This window comes from Aplidium turbinatum, chromosome 5, assembly GCF_918807975.1.
Source record: "Aplidium turbinatum chromosome 5, kaAplTurb1.1, whole genome shotgun sequence".
NCBI lineage: Eukaryota > Metazoa > Chordata > Ascidiacea > Aplousobranchia > Polyclinidae > Aplidium > Aplidium turbinatum.
The window spans coordinates 9,978,544-10,001,498 of record NC_137476.1 but is presented as its reverse complement, the minus strand read 5'-3'; the positions used below and the strand labels follow the sequence as shown (position 1 = coordinate 10,001,498).

Genomic DNA, 22,955 nt, shown 5'->3' with positions numbered 1-22,955 from the left:
AGAATTGGGAAGAAATGTAAATCAAGTGTAAATTTATTTAAATAATCTACTATTATTATTTATTTGCATCAGACCAATAAGTCCATATTAATTACCATACATGCAAAAAGACAAAAACAAACAATACAGTACAAGAATAATCACAATAACCCGGTTAACAGATAATGCTGTTGCGGAGAATTGTTAACGAACAATTAAGCTGCGAATGGCACATTTGAAATATCACGATTTGACAAGAGCTTCAGAATTGCAGAAAGGTTTAATTTATTTATTGACTGAGCACATAGTTTTAGATCAACGTTGAGTTTTTACAACACTTTAGGATGTAATAGACCACTTTGTAATTACAATCAAGTCATAGCCTAACTGAAAGTGGTAGCCTACTGAAACTTCTGCAGATCTGTTTTAGTATTTTTTTGTGAATTATTGTGGGGAGAAATTGACAATAGCCTACTTGTGTCTTTCAAAGAAGGAATACGGCGTATAAACGTTGAGAACCATTGTAACTACAAGTTGGTCAATAACGTTCAGGAGCACACATCTCATTGATGCATGGTTCAATAAATAATCTGTTTTGAAATAGTTTCTGCTGTTTGTTTGTTTTTAAATCTATTTTGCAGTATTTTTCTTGCATAAACAATTAATGAGCCATAAGAATTTTTGTGCAACGAAAATGGGCCACGAAAAAAAGGTTGAGAACCACTGTTCTAGGATTAAGCTTTCATAGACGCTTTCTCAGTCCGCGGATAAATATTCAACCAATCAATATCAAACCCACTTTTCCCAACTCAACGCAACATACACCTCTCGTCTAGCCAGGAAATAGTTTAAAATAAAAATTTTGAAATTGGAGATTGACATCAACAAATTCTTTTGTTAGCAGGATATGGGCCAAATCAGTTGTTGAGATTCAATGTTTGTGTCATAAGGTTAATTTAATTCGCAAAGTAAGTGCAACTGCGGGTAAAGACAATGATCTGTTCTGTGCAGAAGATGTTGAAGATGTGCCTGGTGATAATAATTTTAATGCAATCATACTACACAATTCATCTTATCTTTAGCCCAAGGTAAGTAATGAGTTTTCATGAGACAATTTCCTTTTCTTACTAAAGCGTTTTACGATAGGCTAATGTACATTTAGACATTCTAAAACGATGAACACGTTTGTTGAAGAAATTCATGCGTTTGAAGAAGTTTTTATTTTCAGACTGATAGAAGCTCTTCAGAAGCTTGGTCATGGCAGGTTTGCATACTTCTAAAAGCTTTTAAGCACTCATGCAGGATTCGCTGTTCATAGGTGGTTAACCTAGCAAGTATCTTTAGTGCACAAGTGCACAGGCTATCCATTATAGTTATTTCTCTAAGACATGGGTCACCAAACTTTTTTCTCTGAGGGCCGGATTGCTGCGAGATTAACAGCTGCGGGCCTGATGCAAATTGCGAAAACATATACAACTATTTAGAATCTCCATTGACTTGAATTGAGCACAATAAATAACAAAGTCAGCGGTGGAATAGTAAAGTTTTGATGAAAATCGAAAGATTGCTGGAAAAGTTATCCCCTGCTGTGATACACTACAGGGCATCGTGCTCTTGAAAAAACATTATACATCTTTCCAAATTTGGCCTAGGCTGTCCCCATTTGTGGTGGCCTAATGATAAATAGCAACGTCAGTCCTTTACAAAAAGTTTGGTAACTTTTTTCCTTAACAATTGTAGTGCAGAGCCTGTTATTTCCGCAGCACGTGGCGAGCCGGATGAAATCAGTTCGCGGGCCGGTTCCGGCCCGCGGGCTGTAGTTTGGTGACCCCTGCTCTAAGATAAAGAAACATGGCCGAAATTGCAGCCCCAGCATTAAAAGCCCAACGTTACAAGTTTCGAAACTTAACTTTGTGCAGTGTGCACACAACACGACTGGTAAAGAAAATATCAACCAGGAAAGTCACGAGTGTGAGAATAAGTTTCCCATTTTAGTAGGCTACGTCATTTTCCTGCTGAAAGAATGCAAATTAAAATTTCGGTAGCCTATTCAATGGAAAATTTATTTCTTCATTCCACTTAGTTTAATAATATCTATCTACGAAAAAGTAATACAAGCAGTGTGAAATACTTAGTGTTGGCTAAACAGTATGTTTTGGAACATCGACTAGTTCTATTATGTAGGCTAGAGCGCCCTAGGAGGAGCATAGTTTGCACTGTGGATGTGGCACTATATAAACGTTGTCAGGCCTATTTTAGTCTTAAATAGTTTTGATGCTTGGTTAGCGTGGAAGCTACACCTGTGTGATTAGCGAAACGCAATGCTCGCTTTTCTATAGTGAGTGGGTGCAGTGCCGGTCTTTGGGATGTGCAAACCGTGCGATCGCACAGGGCCCGCAATTTACTCAGAAAATGCAGTAATTTTTGTCATTTTCAATGGAAAAATTCAACAAGTCAATTCAACAAAGGAATTAGCAATAAGAAAACATAGAGACTCAACGGGTGCAACCTATGAAAAGATCGAGAAAAAAAATAGAGCCTAAGTCGCTAATCGGTGTTGCCGCAAACATTTCAAAATATCTCTCGGTGTTTTCAGGCTCTGCATTTTGAACATGCTTTCAGAATGCACCAAATGCAAAGTAATTTTTCAAATTTTTTTGGGGGAGGTCCTCCAGATCTTCCGCCGCTAGGTGTCACCTTCGGCAAACACGCCGTCAGGCTTTGCCCGCCGACCATCAAACCAACCTCCCTCCCATTTTAAAGTACCTAGCTAAGCTACTGAATTGGATCATTATCATTGGGGCCCGCAAAGCATATTCCGCACAGGGCCCGAAATACCCTAAGACCGGCACTGGTGGGTGACTCTGTTAAAAGGTTGTAAGTTATACTGGCAATTTTATGGTAAAAATTGCAACGGGCGCAAAATAAAGCATTTCTATTATTATAGAAAAACATTCATTCAGCATATAGATTACTAAATTTAATTCTGTGTGCCAACATATAGCTCATAACATAACTTCGTCAATGTCATCAATCGTCATTCGTGCACCGCAACTTCAGCAAATTCTAAGTGTCTCGCTTCGAAACTTATGAAATATTTGATTCCATTAGGAGACGCGATAAAGCGTATAGGTACTAAAATTTCAGATAATTTTTTTAGGGGTCAACGACCGCTTGGAGGGCACCTAAAGGGGTCCGCCAAGACAAAGAAGTTGAGAACCACTGCTATACTGTAGAATCTAGATAATTGCATATAACATTTTGTGATGATTTGGTTTGTTGACACCAGAATAACGTAATCTGTCATGGTTTAAATGTTTTATATAGTGTGTTAAGCCACAGTAAATGGAAATAGCACTAAAAGAGCGCTCAATGCCAATCAAAGAGAATCAGGAGATTATAAATCACAGATCCCACGAAGGTTGTTATGATAGTGGTGATTTCATCCATGCGTTTCATGTGGTGTAGTTTATTCTTTTATTTTCCGTAAATGTCACTTTTATTTTTTCAGATACTTTGATAGAAAATGAAGTATAGGCCTAGGCTGCCTGGATTTTTTTTCCACTTAGCTTATTATTGAGGACGCATATAACAGGGAGAAATTACAAACTACCTTTCTTGGAATCCTAAAGTAAAATCTTAATCTTTTACTTGCTTTTTCCCATTGAAGAGGGCTGCAGTCTTTCGATCAAAACTGAGGCTATCGTATTGGGCATTTTTCAGCTCCACTTGAACAAAACTTGCACTTGTACCACTAGCTCTTTCATGAGTGTGAATATATGACTGATAAGAAAAAAGAGTAGGTCTATTCTCTACATTGCAGGATAATTTTGTTTATTTATATTTGAAAACGACATGTTTTTTTTTCAAAGATCCCACAACTCAAGCATTAGAGCAAGAATTGCTTGGCCTCCAATAGACGGTGAGTTGAAGTTTGGTACTTAAGCCAAAACAACATTTTATTAAAACAATGTCTTCTCCCGTGGAGTGGTTATAAAGATATCTGAAAGCTGTTGTAAGGTTGCAAACCTTATTGTGAAGTGAAGATAATAAAGGAAATTAATGTAATCTACCGTATCTTTTTTCTCGCCATAAATAGCCACAAAGACTTAGGAGCAAAACGGCAGGACGCCTGGTTAATCTTACCAAAGAATAGAAAGCCCAAAGTGTACATACTAAACCAAAGATGGGCAAACTGCGGGCCGCATGCGGCCCGAGACAATTTTCTGTGCGGCCCGCTAAAGCTTGAAGCAATTATATAAAAAAAATAATAAAGTTGCTTAAAAATTTCATTTAAGTTTCTACAATAATATTATTAAACTTTTTATTTATATTTCATCTTGATAAAGATAAATTTTTATTTATTTATTTGTACCAGACAAGGCTGCCCATATTAAAACAATTTTTATCGCATTGTAAAGGTTTTTTCCCCCAGCCACTTTGTGTTCTTTAGTGATGTGCGGCTTTAGCAATATATATCGTGTCATTTGTGTACTCAGTCATCTTCTATGGTCATTACTCATTGGTGTCAAAACAACCGATTACGTCACAATGGAAATTTCTGACTTCGATCTGTCGCATCGCCAGACTTTTTCGTTTTAGTCTTGGACCAAGGCAAGACTCTTGGTAGAGAGAGGAGCGACGACTGCGACAGTTTTTCTGATTATTTTATTTCGCTCAAAGATGTGTTCTGTTTAATTCGCTCAAAGTGCGTCTGGCAACGTGTGATCTTGATGTGTGTTGTATTTAAATAAATAATTGCGACAAACGTTTTGTATATCTTAATCTTTTATGTAACGTAATATATAAAATCTCCATTTTTTTGGTCACTTTAAAATTAAATTAAAGCTTGTGCTTTGACCATTTTAAATTTTGGTTTATAATCTTAATTAGGCTATCCAGAGAGGCCCTCGAACAAATACAGAATCTGAATGCGGCTCTCGAGATAAAAAGTTTGCCCACCCCTGTACTAAACTCATGTTCAGCAAAGGTTTGTTTTTGAAACGTTTGCAGAACATGAGTTTAGTATATTTTTTAGTTAGATTAACCACAAAGAGTCCCATAACTTAAAATACTGTTAATAAGAGAAGTTACCATGACTTAACAAGATTTGAACTTGTAGATTAAGCTGTTTCGCGTCACACTTGCTTGTTAAACTTGTACGAATTCGAGATCGTCTTTGAATAACGTATGCATGCGATAGAGTCTCCAAGTTAAAAAAGTCCAAATTTACCAATTGCAGAAACTACTTTCCGTAGTTTGCCCATGCCTGGTCTCAGGGGCGGATACAGGGGGAATGAATAATGTTCCACTTCCGTCGCTAATGTCAGTGATACCCAGAGATGTACGTATACGCCGCAAATTCTACGCCGCATACCTGCGGCGTAGACTTTTTGTTTGCGCTAACGCTTGCGGCCACATTTTTTTGGATAGTTTGCGCTTGAGGCTACGCCGTAAAGTTTTCGCGGTTTTTTAGCGCATAGCGTCAACGCATACTTTTTAATGTGTTTTTTTCTCTACAACAAGCCAATACCTCCCAACGCTGCAGTTGAAAGAATGTTTTCAATGGGCAAAGACATCTTGGAACCAAAACACAGCAAAATGTCAGATGAACATTTTCAGATGCTTGTGTTTCTTCGTGGAAATTCAAAATAAAACTTGTTTGTTTCGAGTGGTTTATACCGTGTGAATGTTTGGCACCTAGCAAACAAAATTAGTTTACGCTAGTGTATGCGCTGACGTTGACGCCGCCAACTTTTTTTACAAGTTGCGTTGACGCATACGGCGTATGTTTTTTCGAACGTTTGCGTTTACGCTGACGGCGTCAATATTTTTTGTATGCGCGTACATCACTGGTGATACCGATAAGACTTCCATTATTCGACAGAATGACGTCGGATGCTACATTAATTCGATTTCTAATATTTATGATTTAACAAAATGCGAGTTACTAGAGAAACCCTGGAGACCTCCATATGATTTTAATCTGCCATTTTCTACTCATTATAAAAAAGAAAAGGATGAAAAAAGATACAGTACTTGAACTAGTCCCACTTGGATAAATTCCTGTAGTTGGTGTATTCTGATGCCAAAAAAGGACTATTTTGTAAATATTGCAGCTTATTTGTTCTTCTTTCGTTTGAGACCAGATCAAATCAAATTTCAGGGCAGGTGATGGAGAGCCAGGTGAGTGTAGCTTCGTCCAGCGTTGCTATACCATGCGTTCCATTTGGTGCCTTATAGATCGGACATTCGAGAACGACATGGTCAGCAGTTTGTTCCTCCGCGCCGCATTCGCAGGCCGGTGAGGGAGCCAAGCCCCACTTGTGCATGTTGGAATGGAGCTTATTTGTTATTATTCTTATTTGCTTATTTGTTATTATTCACTTACCTATATGTCAATGACATCGCCCCCTAATGTTAAAACTTGGATCTGCCCCTGCCTGGTTTAAACCCACTGGTACTCACAGAGATAAAATTTCTCAGTGGATTTCTCGTCTTAACTTCAAGTGTGCTTTAGTAGGGAGGGGACTTATACCAAAAGTTTTGATCTAACCCCCTCAAAATATGGAGACACATGCTAAAACACGAAAGAGTTGAGCCGGGCGCGTAACCACTGACCATTACTGCTATTTTATATGGTAACACTGCATGAACAATTGAACATACAGTAGAATTCGCCTATAGTGACACCTGAAGGGACCGCGGAAAAAGTGTCACCATAACCGAAGTGTCACTATAGACGAATTCTACTCAACTGTTGCGTATGCAAACGGGACTTTGCAACAGGTGTCACTATAGGCGAAGTGTCACTATAACCAAAGTCACTATAGGCGAATTCTACTGTATCTCTAAGTGGTCATCTTCAAAGGGGCAAATAACGGTCCATTGGTCCAAGGGCATAAATTTGAGCTTCTTGGAAATGTCATATCATGGTCCATATTTTCTGCCTATTAGAGCATGACTTCCGCTAAAAACTCTTCTACGTCTCCCACGCCACCATAGCTATACGCTATAAAACTTGTAGCATAAGCTTGCCACTCAGTTGTTTTACACATAAGAATATAAATTTAAAATAGTTTTAAAAGTTTTTGGAAAGTATTGTACTTGGATAGACAATTGTTCAAAGTTCTTAACTTTAAATTCGTTTAGTGTCTAGACTGTCTGCTGTTGATGATTCGAAAGAAATGCTGGTGCCAAAAAGCCATTTTAAGATGATGTACGATGAAGTTCTACAAATTCAAGAATTGACAAAACATACGTTTCTTGATTCCAGTGCTGCCAATTCACCAGAACATGAACCCAGAAGGATACGAAATAAACTAAATTTGTATGGACTTCAAAAGTAAGTCAACAAACTGGAATTTGTGCGCAATCGAAGTCATTTACCTTCAATTTTAGTTTAAAAATACATTTTTTTATATAAAGAGATCGACGACTGATAAGTTTGCTCTCCGAGTGACACGCTCTCCGGTGCAATACCGATTTTAATTTCTCAAACTGCCTGGGACTGATGCGTGGGATTGGTTGATGATGTGCTGTGCAATGCATCATTTTTCTCTCCAGCGCCAAAGGTTGATCTTGCCTTTGTGAATTAATTTATTAAATGATTGAGATTTTTGCTGCACTTCAAGCGCATGATCAACAACAAACTAATTAACTTGAATAAAATTAGCCTGTTTCAACTACTGAGAAACTAAATCAGGATGTAGCCTATCCGTTTTCTACCTATGAAAAGAACGGTACGTAACAATAAATACGAAAGTTGTATTTATAGTCGCTACTTTTGTTGCGTTACCAAATTCTTATAAACAAAACGTTTCCGAAAGCTCTCGTGCATAAGGCATCTTACAGTGCTCAGCAGAGAAACTGCTAGAACTTGCATGAAAGCTTTCGGAAACGTTTTGTTTATAAGAATTTGGTAACGCAACAAAGGTAGCGACACGACAACTCGACTAGTGATAACAATCACAAAAGATATAGAAGCCACTTCACTGCATTGATTTGAACTACAGTAGACAGTACAGATGAAAAGTCATGGCTCAAACCTCAATATATAGGCTAGTTAAAATGAGGTATCTTGTGCTTAGTTTATGTCCAACTTTGGTTTTCCTTTAATAATGTTGTTTCTACGAGTTTCGGGTCATCGCTATTGCTCTTCTGTACCGTAACTCTTGTTGTGGCTACCACATTCCAGTAAACAAAATATAGTGATGGCAGTTTCTGCAACATTTGAATTTGGAGTAACATTATTCAATTCAGCTTTCAATTTAAAATAACCACGTGCTGTGGGATACGGAAAGCTGATATCTTGAACAGAGAAGCTATGATGTTTGGTTGTGTCTATACGGTAGCTTTGCTTTCACATTTTCACATAAATATTCATTTTTTTATCCTTGTTCAATGCACAGGATTGGAGGATATCTTTGAGATCCGGATTGTAATCACCTAAAACGTGATGCCGCTTGCCTTGCCCGAAATAGTATCTCATAATATCATATGATGATGAAAGTAGGCTATAGTGTATTTTTGGAAATTAAAAAAAAAATTGACATGACGTATCTTATAATGTATCATTGAAACTCCAAAGGAAAACAAAAGCATGGTGGAACTCCGAGTAGCTTTAATGCGGAGACAATTTATTTTTTATATAATAAAATGCAACAGCCAAGCAAAGTTGTAAATAAATTGTAGTGTAAGTTTCTTGTTCAATTTGTATTTACATTTTGTATAATTTCAGTACACTGCACAATGATTTCGATTACCTAATTGACATCACCCGTCTTGCAGACCAGCTTCATTTGCAACATCTCCAACGTACAATTACGATGAGAATTAATGATCTACAGGTATTCTTACCAGCTACGTATCTTCATATTTTTAACGGGTAAAACTAAATAAAAGGACCAATGGAATGCTTATGCTTCCCCCATGCGCATAAGCAAATGCTCGAGAGTCATCAAAAATGAAAGAAATTAAGCGCTAAAACGTGACTTTATTAGTTTGGTTGCAGAGTTTATTGTGGTCCACTCTTGCATTGCATCTCTTAGGAAACAATCAGTGCTGTCCACTATGTGGACTTGTAACGTTTGGCCTGCCTCCAGTCCAGGTAATCTCATATTTTTTTTGTAAGTACGTGCTTTTGCGACACGGTTCGAAGAGAAAAAGAAACCGTGTGGTTCACATCGTGCGTTTTGAGTAAAACAGAATGAAAGCAGGAAGTCACAAATAATGAAACATTTTTTTGTCTCTGTCAAGAGATAAGTTGTGTAAAAACTATGGAATAAAAGAAAAGAAAACCAGGCAGTACACACAAGCTAATGTTTGGGCTGAAGTTCGCTATATTCAGTGATGCAGTGTAGCCTACGTATAAAGGTACGGTACTAAAGGTTTGTGTTCGAAAAAGAAACCTTGTTAGAATTAGAAAGTTTGCATAGCCTACCTGCACTGAGCCCAGTAAATGTGAAGTGTAAAATACAACGTATTTTCATTGTAAAATTAACACAAATTAGCCACCGACAGTGCTGTGTTAAGCCCTTTATGGGCCTCGGGGCCAAAGTAATTTTGAGCCTTCTACAGGCAAAAAAATTTATGAAGTGTGTTTTTCACTGCATCGATATGGAAAGGTGACTTAATTCAATAGACTTTCTTACCAGTTTGGAAAACAACACAAATGTAGGCTAGGCTAAGTGATAGCAAGCACAGGTCTATTATGTCATCGCTACACTTTTGCTTGGAATGGAAGCCAAAAACTTTAAAGATTTTTAATCAAATAATACTGGAAATGGTCATGAACATTGGGATCATTCAACCCAGAACTTATATTACACAGTAGGAGCTAGCATGAAAATTTTGCATGTTTATTAAATTGACTTTATTTTTTTTTTAAATCGCACAAGAATTGACAAATTAGGAGACTTAATTTGGTGAGTTACGTTTGAAAGCGATTTTTCATAAAATTACAGTTATTCGAAATTATAACTTATTAACCTATCATTTTTAAATACGTGGGCGTAACAGAGCAAAACACTTTGGGGTGCAACACAATTGGCTTTGACAAAAAGAACATTTCAACACTTTTGCCAAGTGGTTATTATGTTTTGCCTAGTACGTTTAAAACACTTTATTGTAAGCTCATGTACAAATAAACCTACCTGACCACCAGATACTACAGGGGCACAACAATAGGCTACCGATTCCACTTACCAACACTGTACAATCTGTGCTTGCTAACATTACTAACACATACAACTGTTCAATTAGAATCAGTAACTTATTGCAAGTGACTCTGCACCAAACAATTTACGAAAAAAATCATTGACTAAACCATACTTTTAACACCATCAAAGGAAAACAAGGCTAGAGAATAATACTGAGAGCAAAGAACATGCATGCTTTAGCTAACTACTAACATTGTAGGCTACCACACTATACAAACATTGACTGAAGAGCCAAAAGATCATTGACTGACAACCGTAACCACACCCCTAACAGCATCGATCAAAAAGAATTTTAGGGTTTACTGAGACTCTGAGAGCGAAGAACATGCATGCTAAAACGAACTAAGGTAGGCTACCATCTGTGCTTGCTAACATTACTAACACATGACCGCTCCATTCAAATCAGTAGTTTATTACTACAAGTGACTCTGCACCAAACAATTTACAGAAAACATCGACCAAACCACACTCCTATCAGAATGAAAGTTTAAAACAGTACGGTAAACATGTTATTACTAAAATTACTAAAACATAAAAGGTTCTCATCTGTGGTCCCCCTAAGATGGTGGGTCCGTGGGTCGGGCCTCCCCGGTCCTCCCTTGACACAGCACTGGCCACCGAGGCTGTGCAATAAACTGTTTAGATATAGACCTATATTTCTTACAGAATCCTCTCGATTGTGCCACCTCGCGGAAGCTGATTTGTTTGATCTCTGCCACGTGTGGGATAGGATGCATATTGCATCACATGGGTGTGTGTTTATTCATTGCTTTGGGAACTAATCGAACAATGTTTTTCGATTTCTCCTCAGCAAGTTATAGCAATGCAAACGCAATTTTTGAACCTTTAAGCACAAAATGTGTAAAGTTTGACACATCTCATGCCATAGAATGGGAAGGTAAGCTAAACTTTTATATTTCTAGTCTATTTTAATAGCCTACTATCTACACTGTAGATTCTACAGTACCATTTTTGTTAATCTTGCAAAGCCTGGTACGTTGCAAATTAGGGGGCCGGCAATTTATTCAGAAAATGCAGCAATTTCGTCATTTCCAATGGAAAATTTCAACAAGTGAATTCAACAAAGGAATTAGCAACCAGAAAACATAAAGACTCAACGGGTAGCCTACAACCTATTTTGTCCCCTGAACATTTCGTGCCCTGAAAAGATCGAGAAAAAAAAACAACAGAGCCGAAGTCGCAGATAGGAGTTGCCGCAAACATTTCAAAATTTATCTCGATCTTTTCAGGGGACGAAATAGGTCGAAATTGATTTTGTTACTCCGATTTTTGGGTACGAAATCGGGGTACAAATTTTTCAGGGGACGAAATAGGTTGCATTCAGACTCAACATAGAAACATAGCTTTATTTCCGAAAAATGCTGAAGAAAGCATGATCTTATCTTTCTGCTATGCCACCAGACAACACCATTTTACAGTAATATTCATACCCAAATTTTTGTTGAACATGCTCTCCAAATGCCCCAAATTCGAAGTAATTTTTCAAAATGTTCTGGGGAGACCCCCAGTCCCCCCGTTACTGGGTGTCGCCTTTGGCGATTACTCCGTTAGGCTTCGCCCGCCGAACGTCAAACCACCCCCTCCCCTTTCAAAATACCTAGCTACGCTACTACATTATTGTCATTGGGGCCCGCAAAGCATATTCCGCGCAGGGCCCGAAATACCCTAAGACCGGCACTGATGCACGTTATACCGTTCATCTTTTGTCGCTTTTACCTTTTTTTAGACCTTTGCTATGTTTGGCATATATTGTTTTTGTTGTGATAGTCAGAAATAAAAACAAACTGAAACTAAACCTAAGAAAGAAGCTCTATTGATTGAATTTATGTATTTCTAACTAAAGTCTGTTCAAAATGCAATGTAATGTCCTAAATATTAGCCTATGCTAGGTGGATTAAGCTAGAATAAAACCTCAATTTGATTGTAACTTTCAAGGTCAAACAACTCTAAAAACATTTGAGATGAAGCCAAAGTTTTCTACAAGTAACCTTATATGTTCATTTCAAAGTATGGTGCTTTCTTTTAGTGTAAAGCCAAACTGTCACAGGGTATTGTAGGACTACGATAAGTAATGATCTGCATTTATTTTGACGTTTCATGAATGAGACGTCACTTGCTTCGTCTTTCAGTTAGATCAGTTATAAACCACTTGTCGAACACCTGGCCAAACGTAGAGCCACATTACTGCAACAACAAACTATGAACATACCAAATGAAAATCATATTTGAATTTATTTATTGTACGAAAATTTACAAAACAAAAGAATTGCCTTCTGTTTATAAAAAAAACTTCAAACTGTTTAATTATTTTCTACTAGAAATTTAAGTTGCGATGACCAAAAAAAGAATAAATTTTTCATGATTTTTAGATGCAACATTCTTCTTTCCTTTTTAACTCTCGGTTGGGTTCTGTTTTGTTTGTTGATTGATAAGATTTACATTTCTTTTTAGAGGGGATGTTTAAAGATTTGCGTGGAATAAGTATTTTAAACTTGTGATTCAGTTCTCTTATTTTGTTGTTCTTAAAGATGTTGCTCTGTGTTCAGGCCTGGATTAACCATTGTGCTAGGGTGTGCTAAAGCACAGGGGCTCCGCAGACAGAGGGCCCCACTTTTCCTAAAAATGAAATAAATAAAATAAAATAACAAATTTTTCCTGAAAAACATTTTCAAGAAAAGAAATTAAGAAAAGTGGGGCCCCTCTGTCTAAAAAAAGTAACACATTTATCAATATATCTCCCCCTTCAATGCAACTGCAGACTTGCTAGAAACTTCTGCTGCAAGAGATAAATTTAGGATAAAACCATTTATTCCAATGATTGATGCTCTTCGCTCTCATGCAGAAGAGCTACTGTGTACAAAAGAGTTGCTAAGAATTTCTCGGTTTTAATTGATCTTCATGCATCAAAGGAATAGATTTTACAGAGTGTTATAAATTTAGCGAAAGAGTTTCTTACTGATGTTGATCTCTGTCTTGTTGATGAACTTTTGAATTTCTACCTGTATCTTAAAAAGGCTTATGGAAATAAAGCAAGTTTTAGTCATGAAAACATGTGCCAGATAATAAAGAATGACAAAGTTGCAGCTGCTTTCCCTAAAGTAGAAACAATTCTTAGATTGTTTCTTTGTATGATGGTCACTAACTGTTTTGGAGAAAGATTATTCTCTAAGCTGAAAAGAATCAAAAACGTACTTCGGTCTACAATGACACAAGAGCGGTTGGCTAATCTGAGCCTTCTCAGCATAGAGTGTGATAAACTGCGACTTCTCAATTCAGAAAAAAGTCGTTCGACTGAATTTCATGTTAGTTTTCTAAATCCTATTGGTAGTTAGTAGTGAATGAAAGAGCAGTTTAGAATAGAAATTCAGAATAACCTTTCATTGCAATTTGCAGTGTAGTGTGCAGTACTAACAGTGGTCCCTTGCTACAATGTTTTCCCTTGCACGGTTTCGTTGATTTAATGTGTGTGATTTTGCATCCATTATAACGTAAACATTGTTTATTTAATTTGCACATGCTTATTTAATCATCGATCACGTGCTATTTCAAAGTTATCTAACTTAGCCTACCTAAGCAAGGCTCGGTTTCCTCTGCAAGCAAAACCAGCTTACTTCCATTACGCTCCACGTAAGCTGGTAAGGGCCCCCATAAAATTCATTAGCACAGGGACCCCATTTGACCTTAATCCGGGCCTGAGACTGTGTTCTGCCACGTGCTGAACAGGTAGTCTTTATCTGATCTAGCTTCCTGAAGAAGTCGTTCGCGTGTGATTGACAAAACGTCAAAAATAATGCAGAGATTACATGTCCGGACAATATCGTGTGACAGTTTAGCAACAGTGGCAGCATTAGACCTAAATAAGGTGTCATGCTTGGAAACTAGATGTATGGTGAGCAGACTTATTTATTTATCTTGTGTTGACTATCTATCGATGTTTTTTAGAATTGATTTTTTTCTCTTCTGCTTGTTTGTTTGCTTATGTAGTTGATGGTGGTCAGTGATTTGCATTGGTGGACCAAATATTGAGACCGCAAAGTTAGAAAGTATACGATTTTAAAGACTTTAACAACAAAGTTGTATAATAAAGTTAGTGTAATGTGTCGATGTTGTTTAGGAGAAGAAGGTAAAAATCCTACTTCATATGATGTTTCCACGGTCAAAGTCACAATTAAACTTGTTCGTTTGAGACCTACTCTCTTCGCTGCCTTTACAATTCCGGAAGGTATCATAGGTAAGATGAATGTTAAACAAAATATGGTATAGTGGGCCCATGCGTAGCCCAAAGCTCTCAGGAAACTATTGATTTTTTCATGAATAAACGTTGAGGCAATGTAAAATGGACAAATTTTCACAGCCGGCTAATGGTTTCATTGAATGTAAGGAGCTTAGTTCTGCCATATCGTCACGTGAGTGACGTGATCAAGCAATAGAGAACTTTCGACTGCGTAACAATCCAGCAAAGTTTTCAAATACATTTCAAAACAGTTGAGAAATAAAACCAAGCAACCACACGGCATTTAACGTAATACAGTTAAGTGAAAATAAACTATAAATTACGAACGTTTTCGGCCATTCACAAATGCCAGCCCTTATCAAATAACAAAATGACTGATCCTATGCATAAATTGAAAATGCATAACTGATCTGTATTTAAAGAATCAAAAAACGAAATGCACAAGAATGAACCTGCAAGGCAGAGGAGAGGCACATCACATGACGGTTAATTACACAAGAAAAAAACACATCATATGACTCATTATTATCAATGAATCACTGGTCAACAAAAAAGAGTTTTTTTCTGCTTTTTGGACTTTGACACCTGATTTCAGGTAATTTTGGGATGCTGAATCCGAATCTGAACTCAAATTTGATTTTTACTATCACATCAAGTTTTTGAGATATGATAACAAAATACTTTATTTTTGCCAAAAGTGAAAGATTTGGCGTTGCGTTTACTACCAACATAATATGCAGTGCTATAACGAATAGTGTTAGACAGGCCAAAACAGCTTAATGTTACTGGACAAGCATCGCCATAGGCCTGCTTAAATCTTTGTGGTTTTATGCAAAACATTGACGGGGGTGGAGTCTGTTATACTTTTAGCATGTTATTACTGCCTTGTTAATAATGCTGCTTAGAAAACAGATTGGATCAAAATTGTAGTTTGTGGGTGTAATTCAGCTACTTATGCACCACATGGCCTGGATTTCTGGATGTAGTACAATGTGTAGGCCTATGTGTGATTTACTGTGATAAACGCAACGTCAAATCTTCCACTTTTGACGAAAGTAACAATTTGTTGTTATCATATCTCACAAACCTGACATGATTGGCAAAATCTGAGGTCAGCTTCTGATTCAGCACCTCAACATTACTCTAAATCAGTTTTCAAAGTTTATGCCGGAGAAATCGTGTAGACCAGTGAATAGTATGATGTGTTTTTTTTTCTTGTGTAGATAAGATGTTTGTTTTATTTGCCTTCCTAATACGAGTCGAGAAAACGTCATGTGATGTGCATCTCCTACAATCACTTGTTATTCTAGCACTTTTTATTGTGGTTTACATAAGACAGGGGTTAAAGAAATGTATCATAGGAGGAAGGATAGTCGTTGGTGTCCTAACTGACACGAATTAACTAACCAATACAGAAAGTTTAAAGGGTCACTTTTGGTTTGGTTGGTTGGTTTTGAATCTTTGTCCTCGGACTGACAAAGTCTTGATAGGTTATTCCTGGTAGTTTCGCATACTTGTAGCGTATGACGCAAGGTCACAGGGCGCGGTTAACCTTTTGATGCAGGGTCGTTTACCGAGATGGACAGAGTGATGTTTCCGATTGTTGAAATGTTATTGCCGGAAAATTACTCCACCCAGTAGGTGCCACTGAATGAAGTGCAATCCTGAAATGCGTTTCTCAAGCGCATAGCCTACTCTGAGAGCCGTACCAGCGCCGCGTGATCTTGAGTCAAGCACGTAAAGCTTTGGCAGGCCATATATTGCATGGTTGTTGTTTTTTGTCTAACTAATTATTTGATCATATTTTTTTCAGACCGTTTACAAGCTTTGCACCATGACCCCAATATTTGGTGGATTGGACAAATTATGAAATATATAACGCGACTTCAACCCTCAATACAAAAAAAAATTGAGAATTTGAAAAGATCAATAAGATTTAGTTCTCCAATTGTAGGGTAAGAAATTTTAATCGAATAAATTATAATCGGGTAAAATTGCCACGGGTAAAATACCGTGGCGTAGCGTGACCATTTTGTTTTGGACGTTCACATTTTTCAGAAAACTTTGTATTTAAAAAAGCTCTGGGTGCGGTTCGACCGAGTTAACTCCACTGTTTTTTGTTTTTAAATACAAGTAGACTATATGCTTAAATTTTACTAAAAAACTGAACACTCAAAAAATGGTCAGGCTATGCCACTGTTAAAATCAAAAAGGGATTTTTTAGGTCTAAAGAAAAATGATCCTGCAATGATTTTGTAAACCCACCTCATAGCAGCTTTAAGCATTATAATCTCTGTTCTGGTTTTCCACACATATTAACTATTTTGTTTATTGTCAAGGATGCACATCAGAAGAACGGATAAGATATCTGAAGCTGCGTATCGGGACATTGAGGAGTATATGTACCACGCGAATAACTGGTATGACAGACAGGACATGAAAAACAGGGAAAAAGTTGTCAGAAAAGTTTTTGTTGCGACAGATGATCCTTCTGTTATATACACACTGGAAAAGAAGTAAGGCCACAACGTTATGCTCAAACGTAAATTTTTATTGAACTTAAATAGTAAAAGTAAAAGTTAGATGCTTGAACCCTTTGCCAAGGCTCCTGCCGTCGCCGATATCGCTGATATAGTTTAAATCAAATGGCTAAGTCACCTCAGCTAAATGAGATAGATCTACCTTGCTTTGGTCTACATATTGTGTTAAAAATATGCCGCTAGCACGCAAAACTTCAAGTGCACTCTTCCTGGACCGCTTATACTTACATTTACCTCTTTTTATTTTTAGATATTTTTAGATATTATTTCATTTTTATTTTTAGATACCCGACGTTTGTGTTTGTGCACAATCCGTACGTAACGAAAGCAGGGAAATCCTATCAGCGTCATTCATACGATGGATTGCTCAGCACAATCAGTGACGTGAAACTTCTGGCTCAATGTGACTACTTTGTCGGAACATATTCTTCTAACGTATGTCAATGGTTCTGCATGCAGATTACCGTAGTTTGACTAGGTCTTAAGCCAGGAGCGTAACTAACGCACGACGTACAGGTCAGAATACACCCCCCCCCCCCCCCCTTACACACGCTTTTCTTGCCTTGCCACTGCAGTAGAACTAAATGAGTCTGTAAATAATTTTGGCTTGATAGTTTGAAACTGCTTATATGACGTAGCACAGGAGACAGGAAAAGACAAAAAAGGGGAACCAGAGCTTTAAAGAAGCAAAAGTTATAAGAAAAAGATGATAATGCAGACGTTTAGGTCCGAAGAAGCCAATTCAGTGGTCCTCGCTTACTAGGCTCACGATTAATAGGCCCACCCACTTATTGAGCCCAATTTGGTCCGGTCCGGAATTACTGAATGTAAAGGAGTGGCAAAAATTCCTTTCCCGCTTAATAAGCTCACTGGCTCAATAATTCTAAAAATGACCAGTCCCGAAGTGGGCTTAATCAACGAGAACTACTCTAATATGAAAACGAGTCAAAGGGGACTGGCAAAACGATTTTGACAAACTTTACATAATTCTAGCGTGTTTATGTAGCATTTTGCTTTTTTTGTTGTCCAAGTATATTTTTTGTTGAAACACCACTCTGTATTTGACCAAATTTATCAAATTAAAACTAGATTGTTGGAGAAGTTGGAGTTACATGGTTTGGTTTAAGGTTCCATATTATACATAATTTATTTTTTGAAGAAGCATGTTTTTGTATATCAAGTCAATATGGCCAAGTTTATCAGTTGCTGCTTTTCATTATATCCTTAACCACAGTAAATTTACTTGATTAGTTGAAGGAATCTTTTTCTTCAGACTGAGAAAGCTTCTTTACAAGTTTAATCCTGGCAGTTTCGCATACTTGTAAGGGGTTTAAACCACTGACACAGGCCCGGTCACCGAAATTGACAAGTTTCCGCTTGTTGTTAAAGTATTGCCTGTGAGATGTAGGCTGAAACAGCGCTTTGTACTGCAGGGTCCGTTACATGGTCGACTTGTGATACTGTACGTTTAACTTTTATATTATTCTCAAGAGAACATTATTTTGACAAAAACACATTTTTGTGGACGTAGAAGATTTCCACTTTAATAACATCGACCATTGACTAAATACTAAATAATTCAATTGTATTTAAAAAAAAATCAACAACGATTGCAGTTGGGACGCATGGTTTACGAGCTGATGCAGGCAGACGGAGAAAGAACATTTGATGCAATCTCCATCGACTTTTCTTATCATTTCTGGGGTGGTCACTATCGCTACCATGAAGTTATTGACGATCATGATCCACAAGAGGATGAAATAGAGCTAAAAATTGGAGACAGAATTAGAATTCGGTCAGAAGAATATGCTTTGTACCTTGGTTTCGGAGAAAACCAAAGAACGATGAAAAATGGTGTTTATCCGATGCATAAAGTCAAAGAAGTATTAATATCTGCTCCTTATCCTGGGATATGATTCAGTTTGGTCATTTTTATTGAAGTTGTTTACTTTTTTGTTATCTATTACGCTGTAATTTGTCAGATAGCCTATTTCATTGCACATTTTCCACACAATTTATGAATAATTCTGTGAAACAAGCATTGATCTTTAATTGCATTTTTTAAAGTTTTGTTTTTACCCAGTCAGCAAAGGTTCGTGGGGCCCACTTCCAGTACCTATGTGTCCACGGTTTGCGGAAATGTCCCAAGTGGGCAGCCCACCTACGTCTAATGGGTGGGCAGCCTACCATGAAACCATTATTAAAATGTAAACCGCCGTCGCATTGTATCGTTGTATATATTCAATTTTTATGATTATTGCACTTTAATATAGCATAATGGACCGGTGCGAACGTATATTTTATAATTTTTCATCATTGTGGGTAGCCCACTTCATGCCCACAGAAAGCCCAGAAAATTTATTTCAAGAAATGAAAATAAATTCCCAGATACATTTTCATGATATGATAACATTATTAAGATAAATTCAATAAAAGATGTCGGGAATCGGTTGTAAAGAAAAAAATATGAAGTAGGCCGCGCACTTGGGGCCTAATCGGAAACATCAGATAAACTCACCTTAAGCCCACAAGGCCACGAATGCCCATGGAAATCCCACGTGGGCCCCACGAACCCTTGCTGACTGGGTACTACAGCTTATGGTAGCAAAGATTGTTGTCGACTTGAATGTTTTTATAGGTCAAGGGACGGAAATGAAAAGCAACTGTTTGTTTTCTGCACTGGACAATATCCAGTGGATAATTGGATATCCCATTTGTCAAAAATCATTTTCATAATTTATTTTTTACGCATTTTTAAAACTTTGTATTTTTTTACATTTTGTGACAAGTTGCAATGTGAAAAAAAAAATTCCGGAAGCAATATTAAAAAATAAAGATTTAAAAACATATTTGTTACTGTTTCTGACGTTATTAATGTTTTCAAAACCGTGGGTCACGCAGGCAGCCCAGGTAATTAATTCGTCTAAACGTGATTTTGTTATCGCCAGCATTTTTTTGTGTGCTCCATTCACATTATTCAATGCAACGTTGCAACTAAGTATTTAATGCGTTTGAATTTCCCTCACAAACTTGATTATTCTTTAAAAGTGATGTGCAATGCTGTTTATGATATTATTGCTCCAAAGCATGTTTTGATTTTTTTGTATTAAATATTTATTGATAGTTCCAGTTTTTTTTTTAACAGATTTGTGTTGTAGCCTGTAGGTAATTTGTTTTTTTCGATGATGAGTTCTGCCATGGCATCGAAACAGTGACAGACTTCTGTTATCTGGGTGATCGGATAGATGGAAGTGGTGGATGTGAAGCAGCGGTGACAACAAGGGCAAGATTGGGCTGGGCAAAGTTCAGGGAATGTGGGGAAATGTTGTATGGCAGAAAATTTTCACTAAGGATGAAAGGAAAAGTATATTGGAGCTGTGTGCGGCCTGCAATGCTATATGGTAGCGAGACATGGGTATTGAGAGAGAGTGAACTGGCAATCCTGAGAAGAACGGAAAGGTCAATGGTGAGAGCAATGTGTGGGGTGAAAACGAGAAGGGAAAAAAGGACTGAAGATTTGTTGGATATGCTAGAGATGAGAGAGACCATAGACCAAATGGCAAGGGCAAATGGAGTAAGATGGTATGGACACGTGATAAGGAGGGAGGAAGGAAGTTTTCTTAGAAAGGCACTAGATCTAAAGGTGGATGGGAAGAGGAAACGCGGTTGTCCAAGAAGAACGTGGAAACAACAAGTGAAGGATGAATTTAAAAAAGTCGGACTGAAGGAGGAAGATGCAAGGGACAGGGTGAAATGGAGAAAAGGGATGAAAACAATTGCTGCGCGGAAACAATCAGCCATCCCCACTAGTGGGGAACAAACCGACGATGGATTATGATGATGATGAATGCATTGTTTTGAATTTACAAAAAAATCTAATGAGCTATTCCTGGTCTTAATTGGTTTGCATTAAGCGTCCTTCTTCCATTTCTTTTTCCTTCTTCTTCTTCTTTTTCTTTTTCTTTTTCTTCGGTCTCGACTCGATTCTCTGACCTACACATCGTTCTCGTCCAGTGGTTCCCAACCTTTTTGTCTTAGTGACCCCCTTTAAAAATTTTCGTAGATACTGCGACCCCCACTTATATTCTTTCCTAAATGCAAGTATACCGGTACGATTAACAAATAATACAACAAAAGGAACCAGCTTTATCGTTTTCAACAAGCATGGCTTCACAAGTGTTTCCTCAATAGTGTGAGGTTTCTTTCCTTTGGCATTTTCCAGTGCGATTTCATAGGATGCCTGAATTATAGCCACATTTGCCTGATGAAAGTTTCCAGTAGCGTCAAGCCGTTGCCGCTTGAGACCAGCTTCATGGCGTTTAAAGAATGCTGCATCCTTTTTAGCATGTTGAGGATGTTTGGTTTCTAAATGGCGTTTCAATTTTGATGGTTTCAATGATTCTGCGCTAAGAACTACGTTGCAGAGAACACACTGTGGCTTCTCAACACCATTGGTCAATAAAGAAGTAAAGCCAAGGTTAATGTACTCTTCAACATATTTTCGTTTTTTCTCCATGGAACGATCCTCTCGTTAACTATTTTTAGCAATCTCGAGTATTGACTGATCTCTTGTCTAATATACAAGGTTACTTCGCTAGAGTTTCAATTTACACTTTTACAGCGAATAGTCCTACACAGTATGCGTCCACTGTGATGTAATGAACGTGACTGTAGGACCTACAATCACGCTTATTACATCACAGTGGACGCATACTGATGCAATAATGTTGTGCTACAAGCAATCCGAATGAAATGGCTAGCGGACGGTTCCTCGTTTTACTTACATTCACTTTTGTTGTTGCAACAGCTTCGCAACCCCCTACAAAATGCTCTGCAACCCCCTTGGGGGTCGCGACCCCCAGGTTGGCAACCACTGTTCTAGTCAATCTATTTTATTTTCTGTCGGTTGCATAACCTTCTCCAAGGCTATGGTGAAATTGTCCAACAAAGCGTCTTTTGACGTATATAGGATTACTTCCGGTGGTTGAAGATTTACATTAAGTAAACGAGAAGGCAACAAAGTCAACTTTTATGTCCACCTTTAGGTATGCCATTAAGTGTCTTACCAAAGACTCATATTCGAGCGGTGTCAAACTGTGCCCCTTTCGAACGCCGTCGGGGCTCTTACCACTCAGCCTTGCAGCCGACCTGGATAAGACAAAAAAGAAGCATTATTCAAGCTGATGAAAGCTGAAGTGGAAGTAGTTTATGTTATATTTACCACGACGAAATTCATCTCCTTACTCCATGTCAGCTATGGCTCTAGCGTTTATGACGTCATACATGATCATCTAATCCAGTGGTTCCCGACCTTTTAGATCTTGCGGCACCTTATCAAAGAGATAAACAGTCGGCGGCACCCTGGCACAACTGGATCAATTATTATATGAGGTTTCTGTATTTCAAATAACTGTATAAAATAACACAGAAGTGATTACCGATACAGTATTTTCTATGTCGGCAAGCCCGGCGGCAAACATATCACAAATTCTTCTACAAATGGTATTATTTGACAAGGGAATCTTTTTTTATTTCTTCCTCGGCCTTATTTCCGAGCATTGTTTTCACAATTGCACTGCATGCAGGAAGGATAATGCTCTCCGCTTCGGTGTGAGGCTTTGAGTTTTTAGCAATAGTTTCTGCTACTAAATAACTGGCCTCGAACTTTGGTAGATAATAAATACTGTACTTCGAAAATTTGCGTAAACGCCTGGCTTTGCTGTTTTCTCTCAGCTAAAACTCTCTCAAAATGTATTCGAGGTTTATAAGAGAGATGTCCATGCTTTTTTAGTGAAGTGTCTGTTCAATTTTCTTGGCACCATGGCTTCGTTTGACAATTTTTGTTTGCATATAAGACACTCTGGTAGAGGTTGTGCTTATGGTCACCATATCAAGTAAAGCCTATAATCAAATAACTGTCACAGAAAAGACCAAAGACCAGTCTTTTTTGCTTTCTTTTTA

The 22,955-nt window shown here is 37.6% G+C and overlaps 1 protein-coding gene across 1 annotated transcript; it reads left to right on the top strand.

Annotated features, from left to right (window-relative positions):
- The first annotated feature begins 931 nt into the window (after window positions 1–931).
- On the top strand, window positions 932–20,114 carry LOC145770611 (alpha-(1,6)-fucosyltransferase-like). The gene is made up of 10 exons (XM_082582300.1): window positions 932–1,067; window positions 3,852–3,901; window positions 7,132–7,324; window positions 8,720–8,828; window positions 10,866–11,097; window positions 14,335–14,451; window positions 16,268–16,409; window positions 16,794–16,970; window positions 17,279–17,429; window positions 18,611–20,114. The coding sequence occupies exons 1-10, from the start codon at window positions 973–975 to the stop codon at window positions 18,908–18,910; spliced, it is 1,566 nt and encodes a 521-aa protein (XP_082438426.1). The 5' UTR covers window positions 932–972; the 3' UTR covers window positions 18,911–20,114.
- The last annotated feature ends 2,841 nt before the right edge of the window (window positions 20,115–22,955 follow it).